Here is a 27,995-nt window from a genome sequence, read left to right on the forward strand (position 1 = left end):
GCCCAGGCGCTTCCTTCCCTCCTGAGCGCGGCTCTGGAAATGTAAACTCTGGGCAGCAGCTCCAGCCTAGTCAATGAATCACTTTAATTGAATGCTATGTACACAGCAACTGGAAAACACAAGCCATAAGAAAAACATATGGTGATGGCCATGGAAATTGGTTTACTCATTCTGCACAGTGTTGTTTCTTTACTTCTTTCATAATTGACCTTTAGAACGATAAATGTGTAAAATCATTTTGGTTTATTATGGCTCCAAACCTTTCAGCAATTACACAAAATGAAAATTTAAAAGGAAGTATTCATTCTGGAAGCATTTCCATTGTTTACATAATTGCACAGCTATAATTTAGTGTTCATGTTGTTAAAGAAAAGTGAAAAAAGGACCATTATGGACTATTTCAATTCAAAATGATGCTCTGTAGTGTTAAAGCTGGGGAGAGGGGGAGAGGAAGGGGCAATCACATGCATGTCCTTCTCAAATGCATTAACCCTATAAATGGCATCATATTTCAGTATAGGTTAATCTAGTAATCCAAATTATAAGGTCATAAACATCCACTGAGTAAGCAAAATAAATTTATGCAAGTTCACTGAAAGGTCAATTGCAGAAATATTCTTCACCTAATTTTTGTTCAAGCTTTTGCAGATTACAGGTGTAACCAAATAGCCTGCCAGCTGCCTTCCTCACGTTTCCAATTGTCTCTCAACAGGAACAACATGGATTTTTCACTGAAAGTTCACCCTGTTCCTCACTGAGAGACACCTCATTAGTGGCTGAGATTTACAGCACGGGAAAGATTATTAATTTACATGAGACTTAAGTGGTAAATCCTCCCTTTTCCTTTCTTACTTTAAAGGAACAAATGCTTCCCTTTACTTACTCCAAGTTTTCCTACCTACCATTACATTTTAGGCAAGAGTTAACATGTCAAAAATTAAAAATTTGTAAATAAAAATTTGATAACCTCAGGAAACGAACAACAAGCTCATCAGAAACCTCCATTCCCAGGTGCCAGTTAACGCCTGACCTCCAAACAAGCTCCGTTTTCTACAGCCGAGGCAGCCACTGGAATTAAGGACTGAGCAGTACTTTGGTTCATACACACCAGGAGAGCAGTTCTGAGCACTCCCTGGACACAGGGACAGAGGGGTGGGTGCCGAGGCCACGGCACTGTCTGCAATGTGGACGTGACTTTGTGCCCCCACACGGATCTCTCCCCAGTGCCCGTGGCAGGACTGCTCCCAACTGTCCCCCAGGCAGCACACCGACTGCAGAACAGGAATTTGGGTGGGATGGAAGCAATTAAGAAAGGGTAAATGTATTAAAGCAAAATAAACAGAAGAGAACCAAAGCATCAAAATCATTCTGGAACACGCAGCTCCTACAACTAGCATGACCTGGCTCCCCCTTGCTTTCAGTCAATCTTCCAGCTATTTTCTCCAGCACTTCCCACTTCCCCCGCTCTGGGTGAGCAGAGGGGGATGTGAGAGTTCCTGTGAGACCCTGGCATTTGGACTTTTGTTTGTCCCTACTGGAAACATGCTGTCTGTTAACACTTTTTCAAAGCACTCAAAGCCCATAATGGGGGCACACTGGCAAATTTTCTACAGAAAATGAGATAAGGGGGGATTAAAAGAGGGAGAAAATCATGGTAGCCATTGGAAAGAAGTCTCAAGAAGCTAAAATAGGGGAATCTAAGCCTTAATAGACTATATTAAGATGATTTCCTTTTAAATGGCAGCTTGGGAAAGAACCTAAACAGCTTTATGGTTTCTGTACAACTAAGGGTCCTTGTGTGCAACGCCATAAGGCAGAAATCCGGGCAAGAAGTACCCATTCGTGGGGGACAAAAGCAAAGGTACTTATTTATTGTACCTTTAGAAGGCTATTACAAGTCCCAGTGACAGCCTACAGGCTGTACACTGCTCCTCACTGCTGAGGAACAACTGTACAGGAAGATAGAAAAGCTCACAAATACTTCTTTATTAAAAGTCAGACCAATGTTAATACAAACAATAATTAATGTGGTTTCTCCAGTAGCAGCTCTACTGTATTATAAATTACATTTCCCACACCAAGAGCTCCAGTCAGTGTTTCTACATAAGCTTACACAGAGCTGCTGCAGCAGCTTCCTTTCCATAATTACCAACCGGGCATTTTAAACAAATAAAGAGGCTTATAGACACTAACGTCCACTAGCACATCACATCTCTATTGACAGAGTATTTCATCCACGTCATCCTTTCACTACTAAAGGGAATGGAGCTACAAACAAAGCTGTTAAGTGCCCTGGCTGCAGCCAGACTGGGCTCTGTGAGCAGGCCTGCTGCATGTGCTGACATTTAATCACCCAGGACATCTGCCAGCTCTGTTGGATTTGGGCTGGGTTTCTCTGCTTCCATATTTAAAGTTTGTTCTGCCCTTCACATCACTGAACTGAGAAAGAGACTGCAGTGTCTCCCTCCCTGACTGTCTGTTGTCCTCTCCACAGAGAATCTCTCAAGTCTCTACATTTTATTATGTTCCTTAAACATGTAAGCATCCTATTCCAAAGATACTCTGGCAAGTAAGTGTGACTGCACATTTATTAAAGTTTTTTGTTAAAACTCACTTCCGACGTCAGGGCGACACCTGACCCCTTTACTCACTTTGCAGGTCACCTCTGAGTGCTGGGTGACCCCTCGGTGCTGGTGACAGGGACACCGAGCACAGGAACTGATGCTCCCCCTGACAGGAGGGTGGCACTAAAGAAATGACACTGAACAGCTGAGGGTTTGAAAGCTGAATTGGTTTGAAAACCTGCCGCCTCTTTGGAAAAGGTAAGAACCTCCCCTGCACTGCGCTCTGCTCTCAGACTGAGAGTGGAAACTTAGACAGAAACATGATGGCATCACAAAAATCCACAGGATTCCCAGGAGAAGCCCCCCCAGCAATCTCCGAGGATGATTTCAGTGCCAGAAGGATCCGACCTGAGGAATCACAATTACCTCAACGGCCGCTTTTCTGAGAAGGGGCCTGAGTAGTGTTTGTAGCTTTCTGGGATTGTGTTTTGATACTTTTGCTCTTCAGCAAAAAGGAGGAAGCTATGGAGCAAGGAGATGCTTAGGGACTTTTTCAGGTGAATGAAGCAAAAACTACTGCTACAGTAAGCAGCCAGTAGCAATAATAAAATGGCAATAATAAAATACATTTCCTTTTCCAGTTCAGGTATTTGTGAAATTTGTGCATTGCAATGTTAAACTTTGGGTTAATTTAGAAAGTTGTACTTATTGTCCAAATCAAAAGACACAGATAGTTGCAGTGACCCTCAGTGAGCTTCATTCATTACAACTCAGGAAAGCCCTGGCTCCCTCCAGCAGCAGAGCCATGCACTGTGTGGAGCAGGGCAGGAGGGAAGCACCACCCGCAGATGGTCCCTTGCCCCCTGACCTCGGGGCCCTCCCTGGCTGGAGGCAATCCCAGCTCCAGACCGGGGCTCAGAATGATGCAATGGCTTCCCCCACCTGGAAAGGTGATGCAATTCTTGCAGAGAATTGTTCGTTTCTCCAGAGGTGTTTGTTGTTAGACGCTGCCACACGGACAAATTAGCTGCAGCTCATTACCCCGCTGTCTCCTCTGCTCAGCTAATTGCATCGTCCTGATCTCGGCGTGCCACGGGAGCCTCCTCTAAAATACACCCTCACACTGCTCTTTTCTGCGCCCCACGAGACCAGGCTGCAAAGTTAGGCTGCACTTGCTGGGAATAACATTGCGTTCATTTATAACGTACTCAAAAATACATTGTTTTGTTTTCCTATCAGCACCAAAAGCTACACAATACAGCAGAAATCTCCTATGCTTATGTCTTTAAGGGAGGAGTGAGAAGAGAAATATATTTTAAAAGCTGTTTCTGATGCAAAACAAAATATTGAAAATCATATTCAGGTCAAAGAAGTTTCTGACTGAAATATTTTTAATTCTGTAGCCACCTAAGCAGTTGAAGTAGTGATTTCCCCATTAATGCTAGAAGTTGCACCAGTGATCCGTACAGAAGGGAAATTCCTCCATGAGATACCTCCCCCCCTTCCTTCTGTGCATATTCCCTAAAAGTGAGAAATTTCTGTCTGTGCTTAGCAAACGAAAGCAACCTGTACTAAAAAAATCTGCACCCAAGTTTATTTTGATTTGCACTAACTGGAATCCTGGAAACCATGATGGGATCCACATTCCAGAGATCCTGTGCCTCTGTTGAAACAGGGTCCCACCAGTCTCAGCACCCAGCAAGCACCCTGGTGCCAGTCACCCTGGAAATACAGGAGCAGGTGTGAGGGTCCTGCTTCCTATGAGCAGGTTGCTCCAAGGCTGTGAGTGAACTCCTCACCCAGCTCCACAGCTAAGGAAAACAAAACGGGAAGGACAGTCACACGCGAGCAAAGCTGCGGTCAAGTGTGCCACCAAGAGGCAGCACAGCAAACCCCAGCCAGGAGGGAGAACAAAGAGCAGCAGCACAATATCCAGGAACCCTGGAGCGCTGTGCAGTGTGGGAGCTGCCAAAGACCTGGGACAGCCCGGAGTGCTGTGCAGAGTCGAGGCTGCCTCCACTGCTCCCCTTCTCTGGCTGCTGGGTTGTTCCTCTGTCCAGTGTGCTGGGGCTTGTGTGAGAGGCTTTATTGCTGGGCAGGGGGGGGTCAGTTCAGGGCTCTGACCCCAGCGGGTGTTGCCAGTCTCTTGTAGGGACTGAGGGGACTCTCCTGGATCTGACTAGAGTGAGAGGGAAGTGGAATGAGCTCTTGATTCCTCTCAGGTGACACACAGAGTGACAAAAAGGGGAGTTCCCACTACACTTCCATTTTTCCCTGTTTGTGCTTTAGAAATGGCAGATACTGGTGTTTTTTTCCTAAGTTGAAGTAGCAGCTGGGACTCCTGGGATTTTCCAGAAGAAAAACCTTTCCTTTCTATTCTTATCTATTTAAAAGGAAGATTTTCCAAACACTCTAACATTTCAGGAGGGCAAACGAGGGGCAAGAGTCTGGTAACAATTCATTCTTTCTCTCTTCCATCTCAGAAATAACCAAACATGTCCGGTTCCTAAAGGCACCAGTAATAATTCCCAGGGTATCCCAAGGGGTCCCTGTGCCCTCTGCTGCCACCTCCAGTACAGCCTCAGCCCACCTTCTGTCTCAGTTCTCCCTTCAGCCCCCTTGGCACCCGCTCAGGAGAGCTGGGATGGCCCTTCTAAATACTCCCCGAAGGACTCGTGAAAAGGGAAAGTCTGGAGGGGACAGCATTAATTCTGTTTTTGTTCTGAGGATGCCCTTGCAGCCAACGGCCCAGGGCACTCAGAAGGGCATGCTGGGAGCCATAATACGTAAGTTTTCATCAAGCAAAGCTCGTACCTGGTCCTCACTTGTCAAGCCGAGGCGCATCACGAAGTAGAAGTGGACGAGGAAGTCGGAGTTGGGCAGCACGTCCTGGCGCCGGGTCATCATGGCACAGAGCAGCCGGAACGCCTGCAGCTTGCCCTCCTTGTACTCGCTGGGCAGCGTGGCTGCCTGCAGACACACACACACGGGGTCAGCCCTGCCCCTCAGGAGCCAGCTAACACAAAGCTGCCCCTCCAGCAGCTCTTCAGAAAGCAAATCTGCTCCATGTGTTTATTAACACATATTCAGGCCCAAAGAGCCTCTGGAGGATGTTTGTCAACTTAGCCGGCAGTGATTGTAAACACCAAAAATAACACAACTAAACACACACCAGAAAACGTGAGAATTTTGGAACGAACTTACCTTGAACAGCCACGATGCAAATATCCTGAGAGGCGGGATTAGGATGGGAGGAGAGGGAGTGGACTGATTGTCCACGCTGATAGCAAGGTTGTCCCTTATCTGAGGGTTTGAAAAGAAGAGTGTTAAGAAAACTGACAGCTTACTTTTCCAGTGTTCTCTATATCACACTGTTACATTTAAATCTTATTATATCCATGTTCAGGCACTATGCCCTGCACTGTACCAAGTTCCTACTTCAGCCAAAGCTGCAAAGCTTTTTTATGGTGCTGCTCCCCGGCCGAAGGAAATGTACCAGTTTGGGTCACACTGTGGGCCTTTACACAAGCACCAACACCTGTGGTATTCTGTTCTTTGCTACTCTTCCCTCAGCCCATTTAAGTGAGTCATTTCAATTCTCTTCTCACTGGACAGTATCATGCTCCATTAGGTATAGATACTAAAAGTCAAACAGGATCAGTTTCCTTTATGACAGAACCCTCCCATGCCATGCTAATGCTCCAGATGCTAACACTGAATCATATTTAACAATACTTATTAATAATTTTTACAACAAAAGAGAAATCATTTGCATTACCTGTAAGCATCACGTACCTTTGCAAGTTTATACCACAGCTCATAAAGGTACCCAAAAACTTTTGCGTGGATTTTAGGTGACTGTATCTTGTTCACATCTCCAAGAATTCCCAAGATCCTCCTCCATAACACAGCAGCAGAATCAGGATGCCAACCAATAAGGCTTCCACCAGCAATTATGCTGCAGTCATCAGCAAGGAATTCACTACTGTCTGTAAATGTAAAATATTCCATTTGCATGAATCAGAAATGCAGTGTAAGCATAAAATAAAACAGGTCAATAAAACAGGAGCTTTAGCCCTTCTAACCAACTTCCATCTCAAAACAATTCTCTCCCTCAGATCTGTTTTTCATTGCTCAAGCTGCCCCTGATTCAAAGAAAAACATGGCAGAAAATGGAGGCAGAGGGGCTTCACATCACAGTGCCACAGAGCAGGGCAGTTCCAGATCAGACTGTCCACGTTCCAGGGGATTTTCAAGAGAGGCAAATGCAGTTCAATGGAACAATCATGTGCCCTGAGAGATGTATTCAATCAATAACTGGCTTTTATTTCTATTTCTAAAAGCCTTTCCTTTTTTAAGATCACACGGTATAGGATGACCTGGAAATGCAACTGAACAAAGGAGTAAAAACCTGTGGATGAGGAGTCACGAGGAATGTGCTCAGGCATCACCACTCAGAGAGCAGCTCCTGAGACTGCAGCGTGCCCAGTGAGACAGAGAGCAGGGCTGGACAAGAGTGTCAGGAGAATGGAATTAATATTCTGACACAGTAAGAAAGCAATCCCTTACTCCGTAGTGCAGAGTACATTTCAGTGACAAGAGCTGCTGGCTGCTCTCCTGCCCCAGCAGAGCCTGTCACAGGCAGGAGCACTCCGTGCTCCAGGTGTACCTGCAGCAGCCAACATCTGCAGGGCAGCTGCAGGAAACCTCCACACACAGAAGGAAATAACTCATGTCCTCCCAGGATCCAAGGAAAGTTAGCAAAATAAAAACCATTTTAGATGTTTTTGTGTTTGCTTGAATTTATTTAAAAAAACAAACTTTGGGGGATTTTTTTTTCCTTTTTTTTTTTTCCTCCTTGTAGCATTATGAAGTCAAAGTGCTAAACAAATGTTATTTATTAAGCACATTAAAACTGGGCTTAGAAACCCCTCAAGACAGTGGCGGGCTGGCCCAGAGGCTCTGTGGGTGCAGTACCTGTGAGGTTGGCGGGCTCTGAGGGGCTGAGCTGCAGCCAGCGCGGGGCAGTGGGATCCACACACACCTCCGCGGCTGCTCCGGGATCAGGATCATCCTCGGCCGCCTGCCAGGGCAGCAGCGCGATGTCCACGTCGGCACCGCAGCCCAGGGACGCGTCGCTGCTCACGCTCTCACCTGCACGGCACAGAAGCACACGAGCGTGGGCCACGGGGCCACATCAGCACCAGCAGAACAGCGTCTCCTGTCTGCAACCACCACAGCTGTGATGCTGAGTTCAACTGCTTCGCTTTACAAAAGCACCGTGTTTCTCGGAACTCACTTTTTTCTCTCTCCCTGTAATTCCCATAGGAAGGCTGAAAGTCTGCTTTGAGATCTAATTCAGCTGTACTGCTGCTCCTTCGCAGTAGCACCTGCACAGAAAAAAAGTCAGCTCGGCTTTTTACAGCTTTGAGAACTACATCACGTTTTAGCAAATCTGACGCACACAGAGTTATTAGAAATTAATTACAACTCAGCCAAGATATTCTCATGGATATTCAGACTACCCGAGTGTCTGTAAGTGTCTCTGGGAAAACAAACTTTCCGTGTCAGTCTTCATCCTCCCTTTCATAACCTCAGTTTACACACCAACAACCAGGACCTTTTACTTGTGTTTTTCAACACACCTGAAATAATTCAAAACTTTATAAAGCATCAAAAGATCTTTCAGCTTTCATATTTTAAAGATGAAAGCCTGAGTCATTTATTGTTTTGACTGCTCATTCAGGAGTTGCCATTAAAAATGTATGAAGTTTGCCTGTCCTAATGTCAATTCACACAAACATCTGCCATGCACGGCTGGTGATAAAACTGTGCTGAAGAGAAGCATTTTCCCCACTACTTTAAACCATCAAACATTTATTCCAGTGTACTGTAGCTCTATAATAGCCATGAATTATTTATATCTTAAAAGTTATGAACTTCTTGTTGATGTTTAATATTTTGAAAGAGCACAAAAGTCTTGCAGAAAACTAGAACTACATAAACCCATAGAAGCAGCTGACGAGATCAGGAGACACAAACTGACCACACCAAACAGTATAATCAGCAGTTACAGCTCAGTTCCACATTCCACACCAGAAACGTGATTAATGATTTTTCACACTTTCGCTTCCCAGAGTTTCTAAATGCTAAAAGGCATCTGATTTAGAAATACAAAAACCACTTTCTGGTTCGCCTTACTTGTTCAGCTTCCTCCTCCTTCTTTGCATGTCCCTTATTTTCCTGAACTGATTTGGAGTCTGAAGTTGAATTATGAGAACTTCCACCCTTTTTACCTAGAAATTGTGGAAAGTAAACAAGAATTACAGACATTTGTGGTACCAAAGTACATAGCAAGCCACATGAAGATTTCACTGACATGTCTCGAATTTATAGCTGAGGGAGGCAATACAACATTCATGTGGGATACAAGATGTTTTGAAAAACCCTTTAGAAGCATAACAGACCTACACAGGAAGAACAGAACTCGACTTGCACCTTGAATACACTAAATTTAAATGCAAGTCAGGTGAAAAAAAGTTGAAGAGTTATATACAAAAACGTATACATTCCAGGCTTCATTTTTATCCTCCCTGCTTTATAAAAGGTCATGTCCTGCAGTTGTGGTCTTGAACTTCTTAAAAACAGTTCTTTCAACAAGATACCAACTACATATTTACTAAGAAAACAAGATAAAAACCATTTTAGAGGAGAGCTGGAAATCACAATAAATAAGAGCAGCATTTATGAGTCTGAACAAGTCTCAACACTTTCTCTTCAGAAGTACAGCACTGCTGCATTTCACCAAAATTACCTTGAAAAAAATCAGATGGAATCTGATCTGCAATATCTGAAGTGCTGCTACTGCGAGTCAGCTGCTGTTCCTGCTCTGCAAACGGGCCCACAGCTTCTGTTGCTTCTGAATTTTCCAACTGTTGAGATTCTTCAACTTCTGTTGATTTAATTAAAACACAAAATATTTGCAGGAGCTCAGGATTATACACGTCTACATGTGTGAAGTCCCTGTGTAAGAAAGCTCTCTGAAATAGTCACCCTTGCAAATATTTTAAATTCTTACGTTTACAAGTAGTTTACAAGTTATAATATAAGTTTTATAAAATATCCTTAGGGAAGTTTTAAAGTTTAGAGAGAGATGCACGAGCAGAGTGAGCAGTAAGAAGCCTACACAAGGACAGAAATTACTTTGGGGGTTCACAGGAGGAAGGGAGGGAGGATGTCCTATAAGCAAAGCTGGGTTTTTCAGTGCTGGAGACCCAAACTGGCCCCTGTTCGTTCTGAACAGAGCAGGGGCAGCAAAACCTCTGTAAATGCTGAGCAGGAGGTGGCTGCACTCCCTGCCTTTGCCTGCAGAAGGAGAGGAAGGGAAGAATGAAAAAAGGCAACACCTCGGAGTGAGAAAAGCCCTGAGGTACACATGACTGTGTATACACACTGACTCAGGCACAGTTTGGGAGGACAAACCCACTCATGTAACTGCAAATCAGAAACAGAGAGAGGCATGAAAATTCCAATGAGAAAGTAACTTGACATGCTGGGGAAGGAGTAACAGGAACTCTTGGAATTAGGGAGCAACACAGTGCTTTTAGAAATGCATTTCTCTTGGCATTAGGGGAAAAAAAACCCAAAACCCAAACAAAAAACCAGCAACACTCACATCAAGTGTGTTCCCATCCAGCAGTGTGCAAGTTTAAATACTGTTTTACTACTTAATAAACATGGCAGGTATTTCAGAAAGTTATCTCACAGAGGCACATGCACAAAAGCTAACACTTCTGGTATTTACTGACCTTAGAGTATCACTGTTGACTTGAAATTACTTACAGAAACAAATAAAAGAAAGCAATCAATGTAATTCACTAGCTGGAACAATTCCAGAGTTCCCCTGAAGACAACTTGAGATGAAAACACACCAAACATATTTTACAGAGCAGGAATCCCTACAGAGCCATAAAGCACCACACACAAAACTCTCCTTCTCTTGCTACTGCAGCTAATGCCCTGGGTAGGACTCAGGAGTCCTCCCAGGAAGAGAAATTTGGGAAATTTTACTTCAGTTACTAGGGAATATAAATCTAATTGCAAGTGATGGTAATCTTTCCTATTAAAATGAACAAAAACTGTATTGCTGCAGTGCTACAAAATGAGAAGAATCAATTGGACAGAAAGGGAACAGACAGACAGCAGTTTAAAAATACAAAGGACATTGATAGAAAAGATGACTTTAAAGTACAGTACCTGACAGTCTGTGAGAGCAAGAAGTGTAAGAGATACCAGGGAAGAGAGAGCTCACAGTGTGAAGCAGAAGAGGTACACTTTTAGTAGCTGGCAAAGCCTCATAAAGGTGGACACAGTTGCTGATAGACTGGCTTCGCTTAGCTTCCAGGGAAAAATAAAGCAATAATTATGTCAGACAAAGGAATGAAATATTTGGGTTCTAAATTTCAAACACAATGCTTTGGGATAAAAAAACTACGAGCAACTTTCCCCACAAGATACAAGTTAATAATGTGCAACTGCATCTCTCACACTGAAAGGGCCATAACTAGGGATTTCTGAATCACAGCAAAGTGTGGAAGTGTCTTTAATTTGAACACACACAACTAAGAAAAGTCCTGGATCAACACTTCCAGGTTCTCCCTACTGCTCTAACAGGAGAAATGCTGCAGCAGAGCAGAGAATCCTCTCCTGGAGCACAAACAGGGACCCGCTGAGTTTGAAAATAAAAGAGAGAATGAAGTGATTCTGTTGCTGAAGTGTTCTGTGATCCCAGCTGAAGGCTCTGGCTCAGTTACAGAGCCTGCAGCCACAAACCACTCTGAATGTCCTTCAAGTTCTCCTGGCAAGGACCACAGCCAGTTCGGAAGCAGGGAGGGAGCTGTGCAGCCAGACACTCCTGCTCAAAGGCAGAGAATTTCTGGGCAGAGCTTGGATGCACAGCCCAGTGAACTGGCACACAGGAAGATGCTACCAGGAAACAAAGAGAGGCCAGTTCAGGCTGCTGAAACGCTCCAACAAACAGGGACCTGGCCCATGTCTGGGGTCTCTGACATTTCCCCAGCATTCCTTACTCCAGTCTCCCTTCTCCTGCTTTCCTCTTTCCAGAAGTAAACATGAGAGAAAAACCTCATCATGATAAGAAAAAGAGAGAAAATAAAGCAACTATGACAGGATACAATTGTATATTAAATACCTGGTTTATTATGTGTGATTGTCATGTGGCTGATGGTAACATGCTTTCTTATGAATGGATAAAAACAGTAATGTACTTCACAAAAAGCCCTACCATGCACAGGTCCAACTTGCAATTCTAAGTCCTGTAGCTAAAAGTTTACATTTAGAATTCCCCAAAGTACATTGACTCCATGTCTCCCACTGGTCAAGACATCCAGGTGCAGGCACACAACACCTGTTTGGGCAGGTAATTACTAAGTTGCTTTTGGCAGCAGCCACACCCCAAAGGCAGATATAAAACTTGTGCTACTGAGCGTAGGGGTACAAAAGCACTTAGTTATGGTCTAACCTGTCGCTCTCTGACGAACAATATTTCGGGCTTTCTCAACTCCTGGGGCCCCAGAGGTTGTAGCGCTTCTGAATCTCATCGGCTCCACAACTTCAGGATGACTCTTCCAGCTTAATGAAAAAGATCTTCCCACCACTGCTGTCTTCTGAGGCTCTAAAATGCCACCTTAGGACAAAGAACACAACACTCTCTGGCACTGGATGCTTTGGCATGTATTTCTGCTGAGGGATGAAAGGACTCAGACGTGACAAATATTAATAGTTTCAACAACACAGATGAGTTTTTACTATTAATAAAAACCAATTGGTACTTCAACTCTGTGCCTCAATTTCAAGGTGGCATGTAAGTGCAGCTAAAAAAAATGTAAATAATAAAGTTTATTAATAACACAGGGAAAGGAATGTTTACAGAGATGCCTGTGACATTCTATAGCACAAGAAATCACCTTTCATTTCTGCTACACAGAAAGCACTGACTGTAAGCACATACTCAAACCTCAACAGCTCCCTATCTACTCTTGACCCCAACTACCTCTCCTCCTCAAGGAAGGATGACTACAGAAATCCAAAGTGCTTCACATTTGATTAAACAGGTTCTTACTCTAGATTAGGTAGCATTTAATGTTAGATTAAATTAATTTTAAAAATTAAACTTAAATATTTAACTTGTTCGATGCAGAAAGCCCTGAGCACACAGGCTGACCTTTTCCCCTCTGCTTTTTTTCCTTCTGCTCACTGAGCTTGTCCAAGGGCAGGTTGGTCATTTCCACGCCATACACGGTCCTGGCCAGCACTGCTGTCAGGGAGTCCATGATGTTGGCCCACTCGTTGATGAGCTCCTCCCAGTCCGTCAGGGAGGACAGAACGCTGAGCAGCTCATCCCACAGCTCCCGAGAGATGTAAACACTCAGATTCGCTCGGATCCAAGCCACAATCAGGGTCTGAGGGAAAACACACAAGTGGCCGTTCAGGTAGGTCCAACAAACGAACTCAGCACACAGTTTACAAAAGAATGACTTGTAAAACAGGAAAAAAATCCTCCTTCCCAGTAATACCAGCAGGTTTCATAGCACTGTGCAGTAGCACTTAGCTAAAACCACGAGCAATCCTGATGGGCAAACACAAACCAACCAGCCCCACTCACTCACTCGGAACAGCAACCCAGCCATGCTCTGGGCAAATGTGTCCTTTGTCTGGTTTTCTTTTGGCTTCTGCATCACAGCTTCTGTTATTCTGAGGAGTATCTGGAGCATCTGTTCCCTGGTTCCAAAACAAAATTACACATTTGTTCACATGTTCTACTAACTGTACTTTTTCCTTAATTCTCCAGCAAGCCTCATTTATTGACAATACAGTCACGCTTTGGACTTCACAGATCATTGCAAATAGCCCCAGCTATTGGCTGTGGATGTAAAAGCTCATTTTTGAGGTGAAGCTAGGAATGGAAATACCAGCCAGAACTTTGAAGTGAAGCAGTACAATGACGCGGGCTCAGCAGGTTCTGCCATCTCTCAAATCAACTCAGAGGCAAGTTTCAAATGTAACTTAGGTAGCAAGGTCTGCCCCTGATAAAGCCAACCTGTTCCCTGCCAATAAATCTCCCTGAAAGTTTAGATGTTGATAACTTCCTCTTAAATGGTGCCACATGAAGCTTACCACGTCTTCTTATTCATTGACAGCTCCATTATCATGCGCCTGAAGATACCGAGAACAGCTTTGCAAGCATCGACTTGCTCCTTCAGCAGCACCGGGACCTCAGTGCACGGCTCCAGCAGGAAAACATTCGCCGAGTTTGTCAGGAACACCTTCAACACAGGCATTGACACTCCATTCACACAGTGTCAGCAAGGAAAACAGTCAAGACTTACAATAAAATACTTGTCCTCCTCTAGTCAAACCTTTCCCTTTCCTTGGGGAAGTTCCATGTGTTACCCCTCACTCTGTTTTTCTACGTCATTCCAGCGAGCAGCCATGTGCCATCACAGACCCCCCAAGGCAGGCAGGGCTCAGTATGGAGCTTGTGGGTGTCCCTTCTGTTTGGGCAGGCAAGAGGACATTCCTCCAGCCACTCGTTTCCTGCCATTATATGCTGGAACAACTCTTTTCCTTCGTCTCAGAGACTCTAAGGTAAGTTGCAGTGTGAGTTACGTGACGAGGTAAGTTACAGCCATGCCCCCTTCCCACACAGCACACCTGCAAGGCAGCCTGGGCTCCAGCTTTAACATCTCTGTCCTCATCTTCCAGCACACATCCCCTGCTGACAGCACTGGTGAAGGAGTACGTCCTGCCCCAGCTGGAGGAGCGCTTGTGCCCGGAGTGCTCCGAGGAAAGCTGCCACAAACACAGCCTGGTCAGTGACAGCGCAGAAAGGAATGTGTCCACATGGATCAAAACCATTTAAAAGGTCAGCAGCAAAAAAGGGGAACTGTCACGGCCTACATTCATTTCCTCAAGGAATTACTATCTGAACAAACAGGCTGTATATGGAATTTAAAGGCTCATAAAAGTTTCAGAAGGTATGTTATTTACAATATTTCACATCATGTTTTGTAGTCACTGATTGTAGTAACATTGAAGTCTGGCAAAACTCTAAATCCTCTACAAAAATAATCTGCTGAAACCTTGTAATCCTTACTAGGATTTACAACTCAAACCTCTTCCTCAGTACAACAAAACATCCCTTTAAACAGCATCGATAGCGTCAAAGAACTTTTACTGACGCTTCAAAACAGTGTATTAAAAAGATGAGGCACAGAAATTGCACCTATGCTTACATTTCATAGTGCTACTGGACAATCAGTACCTATTTAAATTGTGAGTCCTTAAATAAAAGTAATTTTTAACCTTTATTCCCCACACAGTTTGAATTGTTGCTCCTTTACAAAGCGAGGTGAAAACTTAAGCCCTGCATTGCAGGCAGACAGAACAAAGTAAGGAACAGGGATACCATACATGTTTACCGTCTGTTTGCACTGGGGAGTCTTCCAGGTGGACAACAGCATCCTGGCTGTCCTCCTTCTTGTCTGGCTCCTCCATGAACACCGGCTTCTCCTGCAGTATCCACTTCTGATACACCTTCACCACCTTCCGTGTTGCGGATACATCACAAGGCGGCAACAAAAAAGCCTGAAATGAAAAGTTCACTGATTTTACTCTATGTAGGACATGGATGCGATGCACACAAACAGCCCCCCTCCCACAGTGCTCATCTTTGCTCACTGCAATTCTGGAAATCAAGACAATGAGTTTATTTCCAACACACTACTCAAGATGTTATCTGGGAATCATTCTGGGAAGATGTTCTCTCCAAGGGCTTACACAGGCCAGACTGGTTGCTACCCCATACCTCTGCAGGTCTTAGGAGACCAAAAAAAGTATAGTAGTGACACAAGACCTTTGCACTGCAGTGAAATCAATGTCTGAAAATGTCATCTGGTACCAAAAAGCATATTTTGCCAATTAAAAAAATTATATCAATGTGCATTATATGACAAATGCATGGAAATAGATGTAAATACATTCTTCATACTAGAAATAGTCCCTTTGAGTTATGAATAGATTACCACTCTCCCTGATCAACAGGAGCAAAACCACAGCATCTCCTATCCTAGTTTAGCTGCAAACCCATTCCAAAAGGTACTGCTCAGGCCGGGGATCCTTTGCATCCCCACAGCACAACTGCCTAAAAGGGTCTGGTGTGATCAGCATCACGTTTGCCCAGTCACCAGACACCAGCCTCTCAGTGTTCTCCTCACAGTCACAACACTTCTCCCAAAAATTACAACTCCCCAGCAAGCAGCCCTGGCAGTGACCTGTCGGAACACCTCGTTGACGAAGTTGACGTAGCCGCGGGTGGACAGGAGGATCCTCTGCACCATCTCGTAGACGCCGCGGTGCTGCTCGTCGATGCTGCACAGGCTGGCGTTGCTGAGCCTCCTGTCGGACAAGGTGCTGCTGTTGGAGTGGCTCCCGTCCTGCTCCTGCGCCGCGCTGCCCTCGGGCTCCACCGCCTTGTCCTGGCTCACCCCCACCGTCTGCACAGAGCAAACACCCCCGTGAACAGCTGCAGCGGCACCCACCCAAGCGCTGGGATGCCAGTGCACTGCCGGGCACAACGCGCTGGGAGCCAGCACTCAGGCAGAGCCACTTTCGGTCTACTGCTGGATCCAGGAAGGAATCTGGTCTTGTACTGCACAAGTTGTACCCTTCCTATGGGCCAGAGCAGCTGACTGACTTGTCCACTTCAAAGAGCAGGGGTGCAGTGGTGGGAGTGGAGGAAGGCACAGAGAGGAAACTGGAGAGTCTCTTAAGAGAAAAAGCATCTATTTCTCTAAAACTCACTGGGAAGTCCCTAATCCTAGAGAAGACTGAACCAGCAGTTTGAAAGTGAAATACTTCTCTGATATCTCTTTGTAAACAGCTGCTATAACCAAGATGAAAACAAAACAGCTTTCGAAGTCACTGGGAGATGGTCCATGGCACAACTAAGTATGACAGTTTACAGAGTAAATTCCAGAAGTCTAAATATAATACTGCTGGAGCTGGTAATGCAACAAGTTACGAGGAAAATAAACTCCTAGTGAATTACTGAAGGGCTCTGCTTGGAGATTCCTTCCTCCATCAAAGGAAAGAAAATCAAGTAAATATCTACATCATTTATTCCCTATGGGGTAGCATTTCTTTGTGCTTCAGCTGTCAGTGCAGCGAGATCATCCTGCAAGGTTAGCATGTACGTAAGAAAAGAGAGGTAAACTCTGAAGCCCACCTGAATAATTTTAGGGAGCACTTCTCCTCCATTTTTCGTGTTCTGAACAGCAGTTAAATATTTCTTTTCAAGGAAGAAGGTAACAAGCCACTTAATAAAAACAACTCGAGCTGCCATGTACGGGATTTTCGTGCTATAGACACTTTCATTGTTGCGCGTTGCAGTGACGTACACTGGCCTCGGCCTGATATCAGGAATATCTGGTGAGAGAAAAAGGAAACATCGAAAGAAAATGTAATCTTGAAAACTGTAACAGCTTCCAAACTCTGGTTAAACGTAATGAACACGTCACCAACATTTTCTCCCTGTGAAATAACAGATGCAATGACTGACTGCTTTTATTGTATTAATGCTTATATTCTATCATAATTTATCCCTCCTAAAGAACAGCGAGAACATAACAGCACAGATCCTCCCTGCAGGTTAACACTTGTATCACACAAAACAAAGGAAAGTCAAAGAGAAGGGTTGCAAAAAGAAGGGCAAAATCGGAAACAGATAACTCCTCCTGCTACAGTGTAAGTTCATTTTATCAGTTTCACAGTGTCTTTTAATAAAGTGCAGAGAGAAGGAGAAGATGGTTTTGGTACACTCAACAGTACAAAGATGAAGAAGAAAAGGATTCTTAGTGCATCAGAAAGAGAAGTTCACACACTGAAATAAAAGACAGAAAACACATGGGAAGAAGTGGAAGATTTGCTGAAGGGAGACAGGTTGGGTCACAAATTCTTCAAGTGCTTAGATTTAAGGAAAAATCACTTGTACACAGCTGAAAAACACAGAAGGCCTGAGCTGTAGGGGTGAACAAGAGCCCAGGTGGCACTGAGGTGATTTTGGACACTAAATATTAAACTATAAAAACAGAAGGTAAAAGTCAAAGGGAGGAGAAGGATGATGAAGAACAGGCTGCACTACATCAAGTGAGGACTAACACCACTGATTCTATTGACTGTACTACATAATTTAGTAGAAATTTAGGAAAACCTTGTTTCTGAAATAACATGCTTTCAATCCTACAACTGCAGAGGTACATCTCAATTTTATTTCTATTGGCCCTTCATGCTCATTTTCACTCCAATGAAAAAAGGAGCCAAACAAGGGTAACAAAGTCAGCTACTCCCCCACACCTGGACAGCTCATTGGTTCTCTAAAAAACCATCACAGAGCACGTTCTGTCTCCTTTTGTTAATATCACAGAGCCATGCTCACTCCACACAAATGCTGTGCCAGTGGACACATCCCTAGGAAAGGGGAACTGGCCAGGAGCAGCAGCACTTTCCTGCATTGTCACAGCAAGTCAAAGGTTGTGCTCAAAGAAAACAAGAAACCAGGGGGAAGAATCCTGATCCAACAGAGCTGTGCTAATAAGCCCACAGGTAACAGAGATGCTGCCAAGAACAGTCACCTGCTTCTCCAACTTCAAAGACAAAACCCACAACTTACCAAGCACAGGTTTGTAGAGGTTGGTTAGCTTTGTAAAAGATGGAAACAAGTGAGGAAGATAGTATTTTCTAAACAAGGTAAAGAGAAACTTAAACCCAGTGTCTTGGTTCTCCTTGTTTTTCCACTCCAAGCTTGCAGCCTGTGTCATGGAGTTAAAGAGAAACAAACAAAAAGCTTTCAGTTAATGTGTTATACTGACAAACATCCTGCATTGAACACAAAAAGTAAGCAACCACACTTTAACAGGAGATAAACTAGCACAGTCCTGAAACACCCTTGACAAACTGCAGTAAGAATATAAAGCCAGAATAACCTGAGAGGCCTTTGGCATCCCCAAGACAGTGAGCTCAGCAGAAGCCAGTGTGTTTGTGCTGGGAACACAGGAGCTGTCATACTGGGTGTGCTTTTACCAAATTTGCTTCTCACATATAAATTTTGACAAAGTCACTCTGGGCTACACTTCTATCAGAACTATTTTCTTCATCAGAAACATCCTCAGTGCCCACATTTAATATGGCTAAACACACACATGCCATTCTGCTTTGCACAGTTATTTTCCTCTGAGGGGGAAGAGACTGACATCTCAGCTTGGTTAAAATGGCACTCTCCCGTTCCTGATGGCCAACAGCAAAGAGCCACACACAGACTTTCTGGTTGCTCTTCACCAACAGTTTTGAACTACAGTTCCTTGCAAGAGTGTGGCAGATTTTGACAGTGAGTTACTCTTTTCATTTTAAACACCTCCAGTTTGAGACGAGCTGCACATGACTGACACAGTTTACATGCCAGAGGCGGGGCCGGGCTCTGCTCAGGGGTGCCCAGCAATGGCACAAGAGGAATGGGTAGCAACTGATGCCCAGGAAGTTCCACCTGGACATGAGGAAAAACTTTCCTGTGCAGTGACTGAGCACTGGACAGATTGCCCACAGAGGGTGTGGAGTCTCCCTCACTGGAGATATTCCAGACCTGCCTGCACACAGTCCTGTGCCCTGTGCTCTAGGATCACCCTGCTGGAGCAGGGAGGTGGGACCAGATGAGCCACTGTGGTCCCCTCCACCCTGACCCATTCTGGGATTCTGTGTGAAACTTGCCCTGCCCTGCTTTCGTAAAATACAAGACTGCTGAGGCTTTGTATCATGTTATTTGCGATGTAAATAAACATCACAAGTGTGATGTAAATAACATGACACATTACATTCTCCTCAGGCAGAAACTTTCTTAAAGATGCAGATGTGATCTGTGTTCTGGCTCTAAGTCATCACTCTGCACTTCCATCAGATTACTTGAATCTCAGTTTGTCTGCAGCAAGGAAAGTGCCCAGCTCTGCTCCCCACTAACGAGCACCACAAATAAATGTGGATGAACCACTGTGCAATTGGATTTACAGTGTAGTCGGGTTTGTTTAGATCCCAAACATGTAAAAACAGTATAAAAGGAAGACTGAAATTTTATTTTTAACTGGAGTTGTGAGATTCTGATATGTAAAACAAAGGGCGCCATGGAGGAAGCTGATAATTTCATACAGTCACTTTTCAAAATTAAGCATGTATTCAAGATGACAAAATCCCTTCCAAATATCACTTTGGTCTTGCCTTTTGATATTAAAAAGTGTGTGTCAAAGTATTTAATTATAATTTATTTTTTTAAACTGAGCTCTTTAATATTCATTGTCTATACAGTTTCCACTTTATTTCAAATACTGATTTGTACTTTTTAAATATATACATTATCTCAACTTCTTTCCTGTACAGATTCATCTAATCTACTTCTAATTAAATTTATGTACATGTTACTTGCATCCTTTTAAAAAAGAAATTTTAGAAGCCATCTCTTTTTATCTCTTCCTCCAGTGGTCCTTTACATTTCTTTTCATCTAGGTATGTGTCCAAAGAGAACAAATCTCATCTTTACCCCATATCAATTTTCTAAATGAAACCACAAGCACATATAATAGTCAGTTTCCTGCAAGTTTGGATAACATTCATTCATTCTTATCACAAACGCGACAAACTTCTTGCTTTAACTAAAGCTGGCAGAAGGAAATACCTTTGGGATGATTTTCTTTTCAAAAACAAGACTAATAAAGTGCAGGAACCAGCTTCTTCCAGGGGAGGGGCAAAGCCAGCTCCATACAGATACAGTGTAGAATTCACATTCTATGACCAGTACATCCCCCAGATATGACTAGTTACAAACACACATCCTCCTCACCTGAATTACCATATATTTTAACAGGAGTTGAAGAAAATAGCAGGTTTGGTCTTCAGCAATTTTCTCTCCAGAGACAGCTGGTAAAAGCGGGGTTATTTCCTCTGGAAAAACCTTAGCTAAAACAAAATATTCAAAACACAGACATGAAAACATGAAAATATTGAAATAAAAGAATTTTCTACGAAAAGATAAATTTAAAATATCCATTAATGCACTACTAAGTTGTACAAAACCCAAGTCCAGTAGCTGCTTGGCATTTCCCCAAGTTCTACCACATCCCATCAGGGGTGGCACCGGCATCTGGTTCCCTGCGGTGTGGAAGGACTGACAGCAGCAGGCACTGCAGCTGAAGCAGCGAGCTGGAAACCTGCACACCTGCTTATTGTGCAGTAACACGCTCCTACCGCAGCCCCTCAATTAAAAATCCCCAAAGCAGGAGGCAAACAACAACCTGAGACTGCTCTGGGTGGCAACGCCAGGCTGCGCACAGCTGCCGCAAGCAGGGCAGCTCGGCAGATCCCCACCCTGCAGTGCCGGGCAGCGCATCCAGATGTTCCCAGGTGCTCCCCCACTCACCGTCGGGCGGGGCCGGGGGGCTGATGAGGCTCTCCAGGGTGCAGGGCCCCCGCGAGGACGCCAGCGGGGGGAAGCCGGGCACGAGGCAGGCAAACAGCAGGATCTGCTCCTCCCCACAGTTCGTCTGGAGGGCTTGGAGCCAGAGCAGGAACAGCCGGATTCCTTCACATCTGATCTGAGAGGGGATGGATTTGTGCAAAGAGAGAGCAGAGTAAGTGCAGCAATGTGTTAAACGGTTCAGAACACATAGAATGAGAGTCTTCAGCCCAGCCAGGTGCTAGGAACCCTCTCCACCATACCAGGGGCGTTCACAGTATTATTTTAATCCTAGGCTTAATACGGTACACTTAATGCTAAAGAGAGCTGAAGAAATGAAGCATTAAGCAGTATCTATTAATACCTTCTCTGGGCAACTTTACAAAGGTCATTAAAGCAGCAAAATAATTGAAGACAAATGTTAAAATAATCTAGGATCACAATAATAAGATTTATGATTAAAAGGTAAGTAAAATTACAAAGCCTAACAATCTTAAAACCACTGATACTGGAAAGCTGCAAAGTTATATGCTTCATAAGAATGAAAGTGAAAACAAGTATGAAAAAAAAGAAATACCTTGAGAGAATTTCCAGTGTGCAAAAGTTTCTTCAGAATCGACCCTGGATTAGAAAAGTTAAACAGACTATCAGACACAAAGATGGGCCCTCCCACCTCAACGCTTTTTAAAAATACTCTGGAAAAGGTTAGTTTAATGCCTTTACTCTGGAGCCACTGCACTGGGTTTTAAGACAACTCTGTGGTGTGGAGGGGAAACCCAAAGTAAATGTGGTTACAATCACCATCATCATCAGTGCAGTAAGATTTACTAAGGTGTGTCTTTGCAGTATGGTACTGTGGGTTTAGTCAGATGACAATGTCTCAAATTATTTTGATAAATACAAAGATTGTGAATGATGTACAGCCCTTGTGAATGATGTACAGGTTCCTTCTCTCCAGATCTCACCACTTCACAGTACTAAATGGAAATTATTAACATGTATAGAAAACACTCATTAATGCAAAAAGGAAATCCCAAGGTACAGCTGTAAAAAATTGCTCAGCCAAAAAATTATCCCAATATAGCCACCCAAGAGAAGTATAAAGAATATGTCAGCTACAAAACAATCGACTGAAACCAATTTGCTCTGGACTGGCTCAGCTGAACCGATATGAAGTGGTCAGGCAGATGTCTCCTCTTATTTTTGTCACTGCTGAGTGAAAATGTGACAACAGCCCTTCCTTGACCTTTAACTTCCACTCATTGTTCTTCTGCAACAGCAATTCCTTGTTCTGATGACAAACAAGGCAGCTGGTGAGACAGTGCTGGGAACCAAACCCAACCACAACAAAAAAGTCCTACTCAGAAGGAACAGAACCCCTCTATAAAAAAAAAAAGCAGCAAAACAAAATCTTGGGACCACTTTGGCAGCAGTTTGAAGCCAACTTTTCTGCCGCCTGTTCAGTGCCCAAGTTCTATAGGATGAATTTCCAGGAGGCAGAGAGGATCGAGTTCCACACAGCATCTATCCCTGGTGGGATGGACTGGAAGAGGCATTTCATGTGCAATCGCTTGCAAAGACATCCTGCTGCAAATCTGCAAGTCACATCCAGATGCACAGCGCTCCTGACTCCCAGTGTTTGGAGCTGGTCTGTGAATCTACAGGGAGACCTAAGCAGGAAAAGGTGCGCTGGTTTAAATTCCCCTCATCCTGACAGCTTCCATCACAAGCAAGAAAAGAAAGCGAAGAGGGTCAATCCAAGAAGATAAAATTTGAAAGAGTATTCATGCAAAATAAAAGTGAAGCAGGCAATCCCAAGCAAGGGACACAGATCTGCTGCAGCAGGCAAAAACATTTTTCCATGTGCTTTGGGAATGCTGAGCTGCAAGCCTCCTCTGTGAGTCCTGCTTGTGTGGGCAGTACTGAGGGAATTCAGGGCTTGTGGAACCAGAGTAGTGACTAAAGAAAATACTGATTTCATTTGCACTAGAATGTTTTTAAACCATTTCTTCTTACCTATACTGCGAAAATGCCATCGATAAAAAATCCTCTCAGGCAGTAGTTGCAATATTTTCTGCAGGAAACAAAACTAAATAGTCAAATTTTCCATAATAAACCGGGTCATCAGAGGATATACAGAAACAAATACACATGACACAAACAAAACAGTAATACATACAAACAGAATACAACAGAAAGAAATGCCTATCGTGACAAGGACTCCTGCCCACGACTTTGCTCTCTGCTTGTGGAAAAAGACACTTGGAATGGTCCTGAACAAATCCCATGACACAGTCACGAACCACTTTCCCTTCCCCGTGCGTGGCAGACCCCCAGCTCTGCCAATGAAGCGCTCAGACATTCCGAGCGGCTCTCCTAGGCTGCCGCTCTGCGGCGCTGTCACGGCTCCGGTGCCATCTGCCGGCTCCGGGCTGTGTTTCCATCATTCCATCAGCTAATGGGCTCTGACCCCCGGCTGAGGCACAGGGAACAGCGGGGCAGTTAGTTTTCCTGAGAGCTCATTTACCTGTGCTTTCAGCTGTTCAGTGAAACCGAGCCAAATTACACAAAGCCAGACTAATTGAATTGCCAGCACAGGCAGTTAATAAAGCACTTAGGGAATAATCCGTGGTGGCCTGTCTCTGGAGTTGAGGACTGCTCCTCCCGGAGGCAGATCAAACACAGGGAGAGGCTGTGGTCAAACCCATTCCCCACAGTTTGGTTACGCTACAGGGCACCCACAAAGCAATTTAAGCACACGCTTAAGTGCTTTCCTGAAAGGAGTCTTATCATCTTAGTTGCAAAGAACACTTGGGGCTTCCAAACGCTTTCTTTCTCAGTTCAGTGCATGGTAATGCTCTTAAATAAGCTGGATAAATCAAAACTATTTCGGGGTCTTACTTGAGTAAATATGGCTTTAACAGGACTTTAACAGGCTCCAAGACACCGTTTTCTTTTTTAAACTGCTGGCAGTAAGGACTAGGGCTCGGCAGGCAGGTGAGGCAGTCACAAGGACAGCTCACCTACCACTGCTCCACCTGGCAAAGGAGTGACAGTGGACAGGGCCCCACACAGGTTCCACAGAAAAACACGTCTGTATCTTACACTTTTCCACCCATTGAAATATAGAGCATAGAAGATATATTTAAATGGGGAAAATAGTTTTCAGCATCTACTTTTGGAAATCAAGTTAAATCGAACAATATTATAAATGACTGTCAGAGTTCCTCATATTATCAAACAAAAATCACTGGCACAAACTTCTGCACAACAAAGACCCGTTTTCAGAAATACACATGCAGGATGCAGAAATGAATGGCAAGTCACTTGAGCAATGGTGAGCCATTTGTTGGTGTTTTGCACACCAAGCTCATGAGAGGAAACATCCCAGCCAAGAAAGCAAGAAGTGGCACTGTGGGCAGCCCTTGGGAGCTCGCTGACACGGGTCAGCACTGGTGCTGACAGCAGTGTGCCTGAGATATGGACAGACTTCTTTTCTTTGACAACAAAGTGCTTCAGAAATTCTATACAACACTCAGAATAGTCTTTTTGGAAATGGACCATTCCCTTCTCCATGGTAGAAGATGGAAGTCAGGACAAGTTCACAGACTTAGGGAGCTACAGCTCAGGTCACAGACGGGCTGCTCCTCCTCCACACCGGTACCAGAGCACGTGCTCCCCAGAGAGCACCGGGCATTTCTACAAGTTTAGTCAGAGTAAATATGCAAACCAGGCACTCCCATCTATGTTCCCGGAGTATTTTGTTTTGGGGTTACTGCCCCAGCTCCCTGCCCAGGACACGGTGGCAGCAGGGATGGCAGAAGCAGGGGAATCGTGGCCAGAGGTCTGGCTCCCCCTCCATGGGCAGGAGGAACAGGCTTGGCATGAAGCATCTGACTGGCTAAAAATGAGGCCATGACTCACACTGGGCCTTTTTACCTGTTAGTTGAGGACCAGGCTTCTGCCAATCAGATTACAGGATCCATGGACAAGGAGTTATCATCATCCATCCAAATGTTAAAACACTGGCAGCCCATCACTCCTCAGGACACTTTCTGCCATTAACCTTAACTTGGCACAGGGCAAGAAGAGCTTCTAAGCTAACCCAGGAGCACTCCAAGTCCCCACTGAAGCAGTGCCACTCCGTGTGGGAGCTGGGTCTGTGCCAGGCCCACCACACACCGTGTGCCCAAGGCATGCAAGGAAAAAGCTCCAGGAAACAAACACTTCAACAAACCAGTAACAAAAAAAGGGCTGGATTCAGGTGCCACAATACACTGCAGGGATGAACCTTCACACTTCGCACATTTATCATGGAAAACCAGACAAAAATCACACACATTTTGTTTCCATTGTTTAAGTCTTTTACACAATTTCACCTGAATTTGAAAACAAAGTTCACTTCCAGGGAGTAAGCTATGACAGGTGTGAGCTGTGTGAGCTGATAAGGTAAAAGCTGCATAATAAAGACCCGTTTGAAAAAGAACTTAAATTCACTAACACTGAGATGTGAAAGTTAAGGTTGTGCCCAGAGAAAGCCTGGAAAACTGGCTGTTGCAGAGGACAACAACAAAAGCAAGCTTAAATTCAAAACTGCATAAAGCTGGTAGGGTTGTGGCAGAAAACAACACCCTTACTGTTCTTTTTGCTTTACAAAACACAGAATCCAACACCCTTGTCAGGGGACTGAATCAAAACAATTCAAGGGTTGAAATCAATAGTCCAGAAGCTACCACGTGAGGAAAGCTTCCATATCCCAAAATCTTTCTGTATGCCAAAAACTTGAGCCATTAAAATTATTTCCCACGAGTTCTTATCAGCATCTCAAAACTAGGAAAACAATAAATACATGTATGTTGAAAAAAATGCAAAGATGTGATTAATCACCTGCATGGTCCTACGCAGGAGCAACCAGAGTCATTGTAAAAAAGCACCCCGGACTGCTGGTGTCCCAGCTCCCCACTGCAGACAGCACAGCTCTGCTGCAGAGCACAGGTGGTATAAATAATACATAAATAGAAACTCAGACTCCACAGTTGTTCCTGATGCCAAAACATGTTACCATGGTTAAAACCCACACCTTCAAACACAAGGTACTGAAGGTTATGAGTTAACCCCAGTCCCAGCCAGCACAACTTTTAACTGGTGATCTTTGCCTGTGAGCACCGGGGTCCCCAGACTGAGATGGGGTTGGAATGCAATACGAGACAGCACAAATCACCAACACGCTCCAGTTGTTCCCACTGTAACTTCCCATTTCCAACATTTTTTACACCCTCCCCACCCTGGTGTTCTAAAAAATCACATACTGCTATTCCCATAAAACAAATGATGGTTTCTTCCCCTCCAGCCTAGGCTGCCATCCACACCGCTGTGAATCCGAGCTGGCTATTGACATCTTGTTCCTAGTTTCACACTACACTAATAAGAAATGTTTTAAGAAACCCCACAGTGCGAAATAATATTGCTTTTTCAGAAAACACATAGATCTATTTAATGCTTAGTGCTTTGCTGCATCTATATGGTAATCCATTACAGCACACTTGAAATAGAAATTAGGTATTACTACTGATCAACACATCAGGGTATCTGTCAGTTCTTTTAACTGATTATCCATAGTTCTTTTTCGTTTGGACTTCCTGCATGACTAGGAATAATGTTAAGTTTAAATCTTAGTTTACACAGGATGCTGCACTTTGAAAACTGGATCTCTCTCTTTTATCACAGCAGAATAAAAACCACCGAGGTTTGTATTTCAGTAGACTTGCTCCGACTTCACCAACACTGCAATTTCTTTTACAAAGCCTTTTCCTTTTGCCCCCGTTGTTGAACGATGCCATGGCTGGCAGCTTTGTGCCTATGGCTGAGTGCTGCCCCGACACGGGGAGAGCTGGGACCAAACCTTCCCACGAGATTCCCACAGCCAGGATGTTTGCCAGCTGCCCTGCTGCCAGAGCTGCTCTGAACCTGGGTCTCAGTACAACAGCCACACCAAAGGTGCCCTGGCTGACTGAACGCTCCTGGAGGCAGTGACAGTGGTAGTGACAATGTGTTTAACTATCGAAACCTGCAGCAACTGAGAAATTTTTCAGCTCCTATTCACCAGCTCAGATAAGCCAAGAGCTCAATGGAGTCGCTGTGCCTGCAGCAGTTCAGTTTAAATGAAGGGATCTCCATTTATTGCATTAATAAATTATTTACAGTCATTTGCTGAGGGAAAATGTCTGCCCACAGCACACAGGGCACTTATTACTGCCCCAGGCATAACAAGACACAGTAAGATCTCTGAAGTCAAACATAGGAAACACAGAATTTACCACAGAATGCTGCAAGAATAACAAGAATGTTTACTAAGAGCAATAACAAATGAAATCAAAACAATGGCAGATTGAACTGCAAATAGTTAAAAAAAGCAGTTTTTTATGTGTAGAAAAGAAGAGCTCTAAGCACTTTTATCCCCCTTTTTTACCCTAGTGAGCTTGACAATCAGCCAGCCAAGTCTGTGTGACACACTGGAGGTTGAACAGTGTAACTGGGAATCCCAGCAGGAATTCCTCAGGAACCCACTGCAAGGCTGTAAAAAACCGACAACCTGAATTTAAAGCTGCAACTCTGCATTTTAAGCTCTGACTCTTAATGGTAACTCGATTTCAAGTGTCAGATAACCTACAGGTGGGGAAATTAAGATACTGAGCTGTACACACGTGAGGGAAATGCAAACAGCAACAAGAAAGTTAAATAACAGGGACAACCCCAAGAAATGAGATATCAGGACTTGTGGCAACAGGAACTCAACAACAACTTGATTATTCCCTGTAAAGAATTTTAAAAGTACTTTCTTTTACCACTGGCTCGTTTCA

At 44.2% G+C, this 27,995-nt stretch overlaps 1 protein-coding gene across 6 annotated transcripts in view; it reads right to left on the bottom strand.

Moving 5' to 3' along the window:
- RALGAPA2 (Ral GTPase activating protein catalytic subunit alpha 2) overlaps window positions 1–27,995 on the bottom strand; it is a 96,739-nt gene that overhangs the window by 58,202 nt on the left and 10,542 nt on the right. For 4 of the 6 annotated variants that reach the window (XR_007628949.1, XM_050315752.1, XM_050315756.1 and 1 more), the window contains exons 4-24: window positions 23,152–23,209; window positions 21,713–21,756; window positions 21,100–21,274; window positions 20,524–20,639; window positions 18,313–18,451; window positions 16,870–17,069; window positions 15,917–16,138; window positions 15,057–15,230; window positions 14,298–14,435; window positions 13,761–13,909; window positions 13,253–13,364; window positions 12,808–13,045; window positions 12,106–12,270; window positions 10,821–10,961; window positions 9,379–9,516; window positions 8,766–8,860; window positions 7,864–7,954; window positions 7,542–7,718; window positions 6,360–6,553; window positions 5,769–5,867; window positions 5,379–5,534 (exon numbers count right to left, since the gene is read on the bottom strand). Coding sequence is in view for 5 of the 6 variants with exons in the window: in XM_050315752.1 (XP_050171709.1) it covers window positions 5,379–5,534; window positions 5,769–5,867; window positions 6,360–6,553; window positions 7,542–7,718; window positions 7,864–7,954; window positions 8,766–8,860; window positions 9,379–9,516; window positions 10,821–10,961; window positions 12,106–12,270; window positions 12,808–13,045; window positions 13,253–13,364; window positions 13,761–13,909; window positions 14,298–14,435; window positions 15,057–15,230; window positions 15,917–16,138; window positions 16,870–17,069; window positions 18,313–18,451; window positions 20,524–20,639; window positions 21,100–21,274; window positions 21,713–21,756; window positions 23,152–23,209 (3,021 nt within the window). In the remaining variant the exon portion in view is untranslated. The remainder of the gene's footprint in view (window positions 1–5,378; window positions 5,535–5,768; window positions 5,868–6,359; window positions 6,554–7,541; window positions 7,719–7,863; window positions 7,955–8,765; window positions 8,861–9,378; window positions 9,517–10,820; window positions 10,962–12,105; window positions 12,271–12,807; window positions 13,046–13,252; window positions 13,365–13,760; window positions 13,910–14,297; window positions 14,436–15,056; window positions 15,231–15,916; window positions 16,139–16,869; window positions 17,070–18,312; window positions 18,452–20,523; window positions 20,640–21,099; window positions 21,275–21,712; window positions 21,757–23,151; window positions 23,210–27,995) is intronic. The other 2 variants (XM_050315755.1, XM_050315757.1) reach the window with 2 other exon arrangements.

This window comes from Myiozetetes cayanensis, unplaced genomic scaffold, assembly GCF_022539395.1.
Source record: "Myiozetetes cayanensis isolate MyiCay16 unplaced genomic scaffold, myiCay2020 scf2-11, whole genome shotgun sequence".
Classification (NCBI taxonomy): domain Eukaryota; kingdom Metazoa; phylum Chordata; class Aves; order Passeriformes; family Tyrannidae; genus Myiozetetes; species Myiozetetes cayanensis.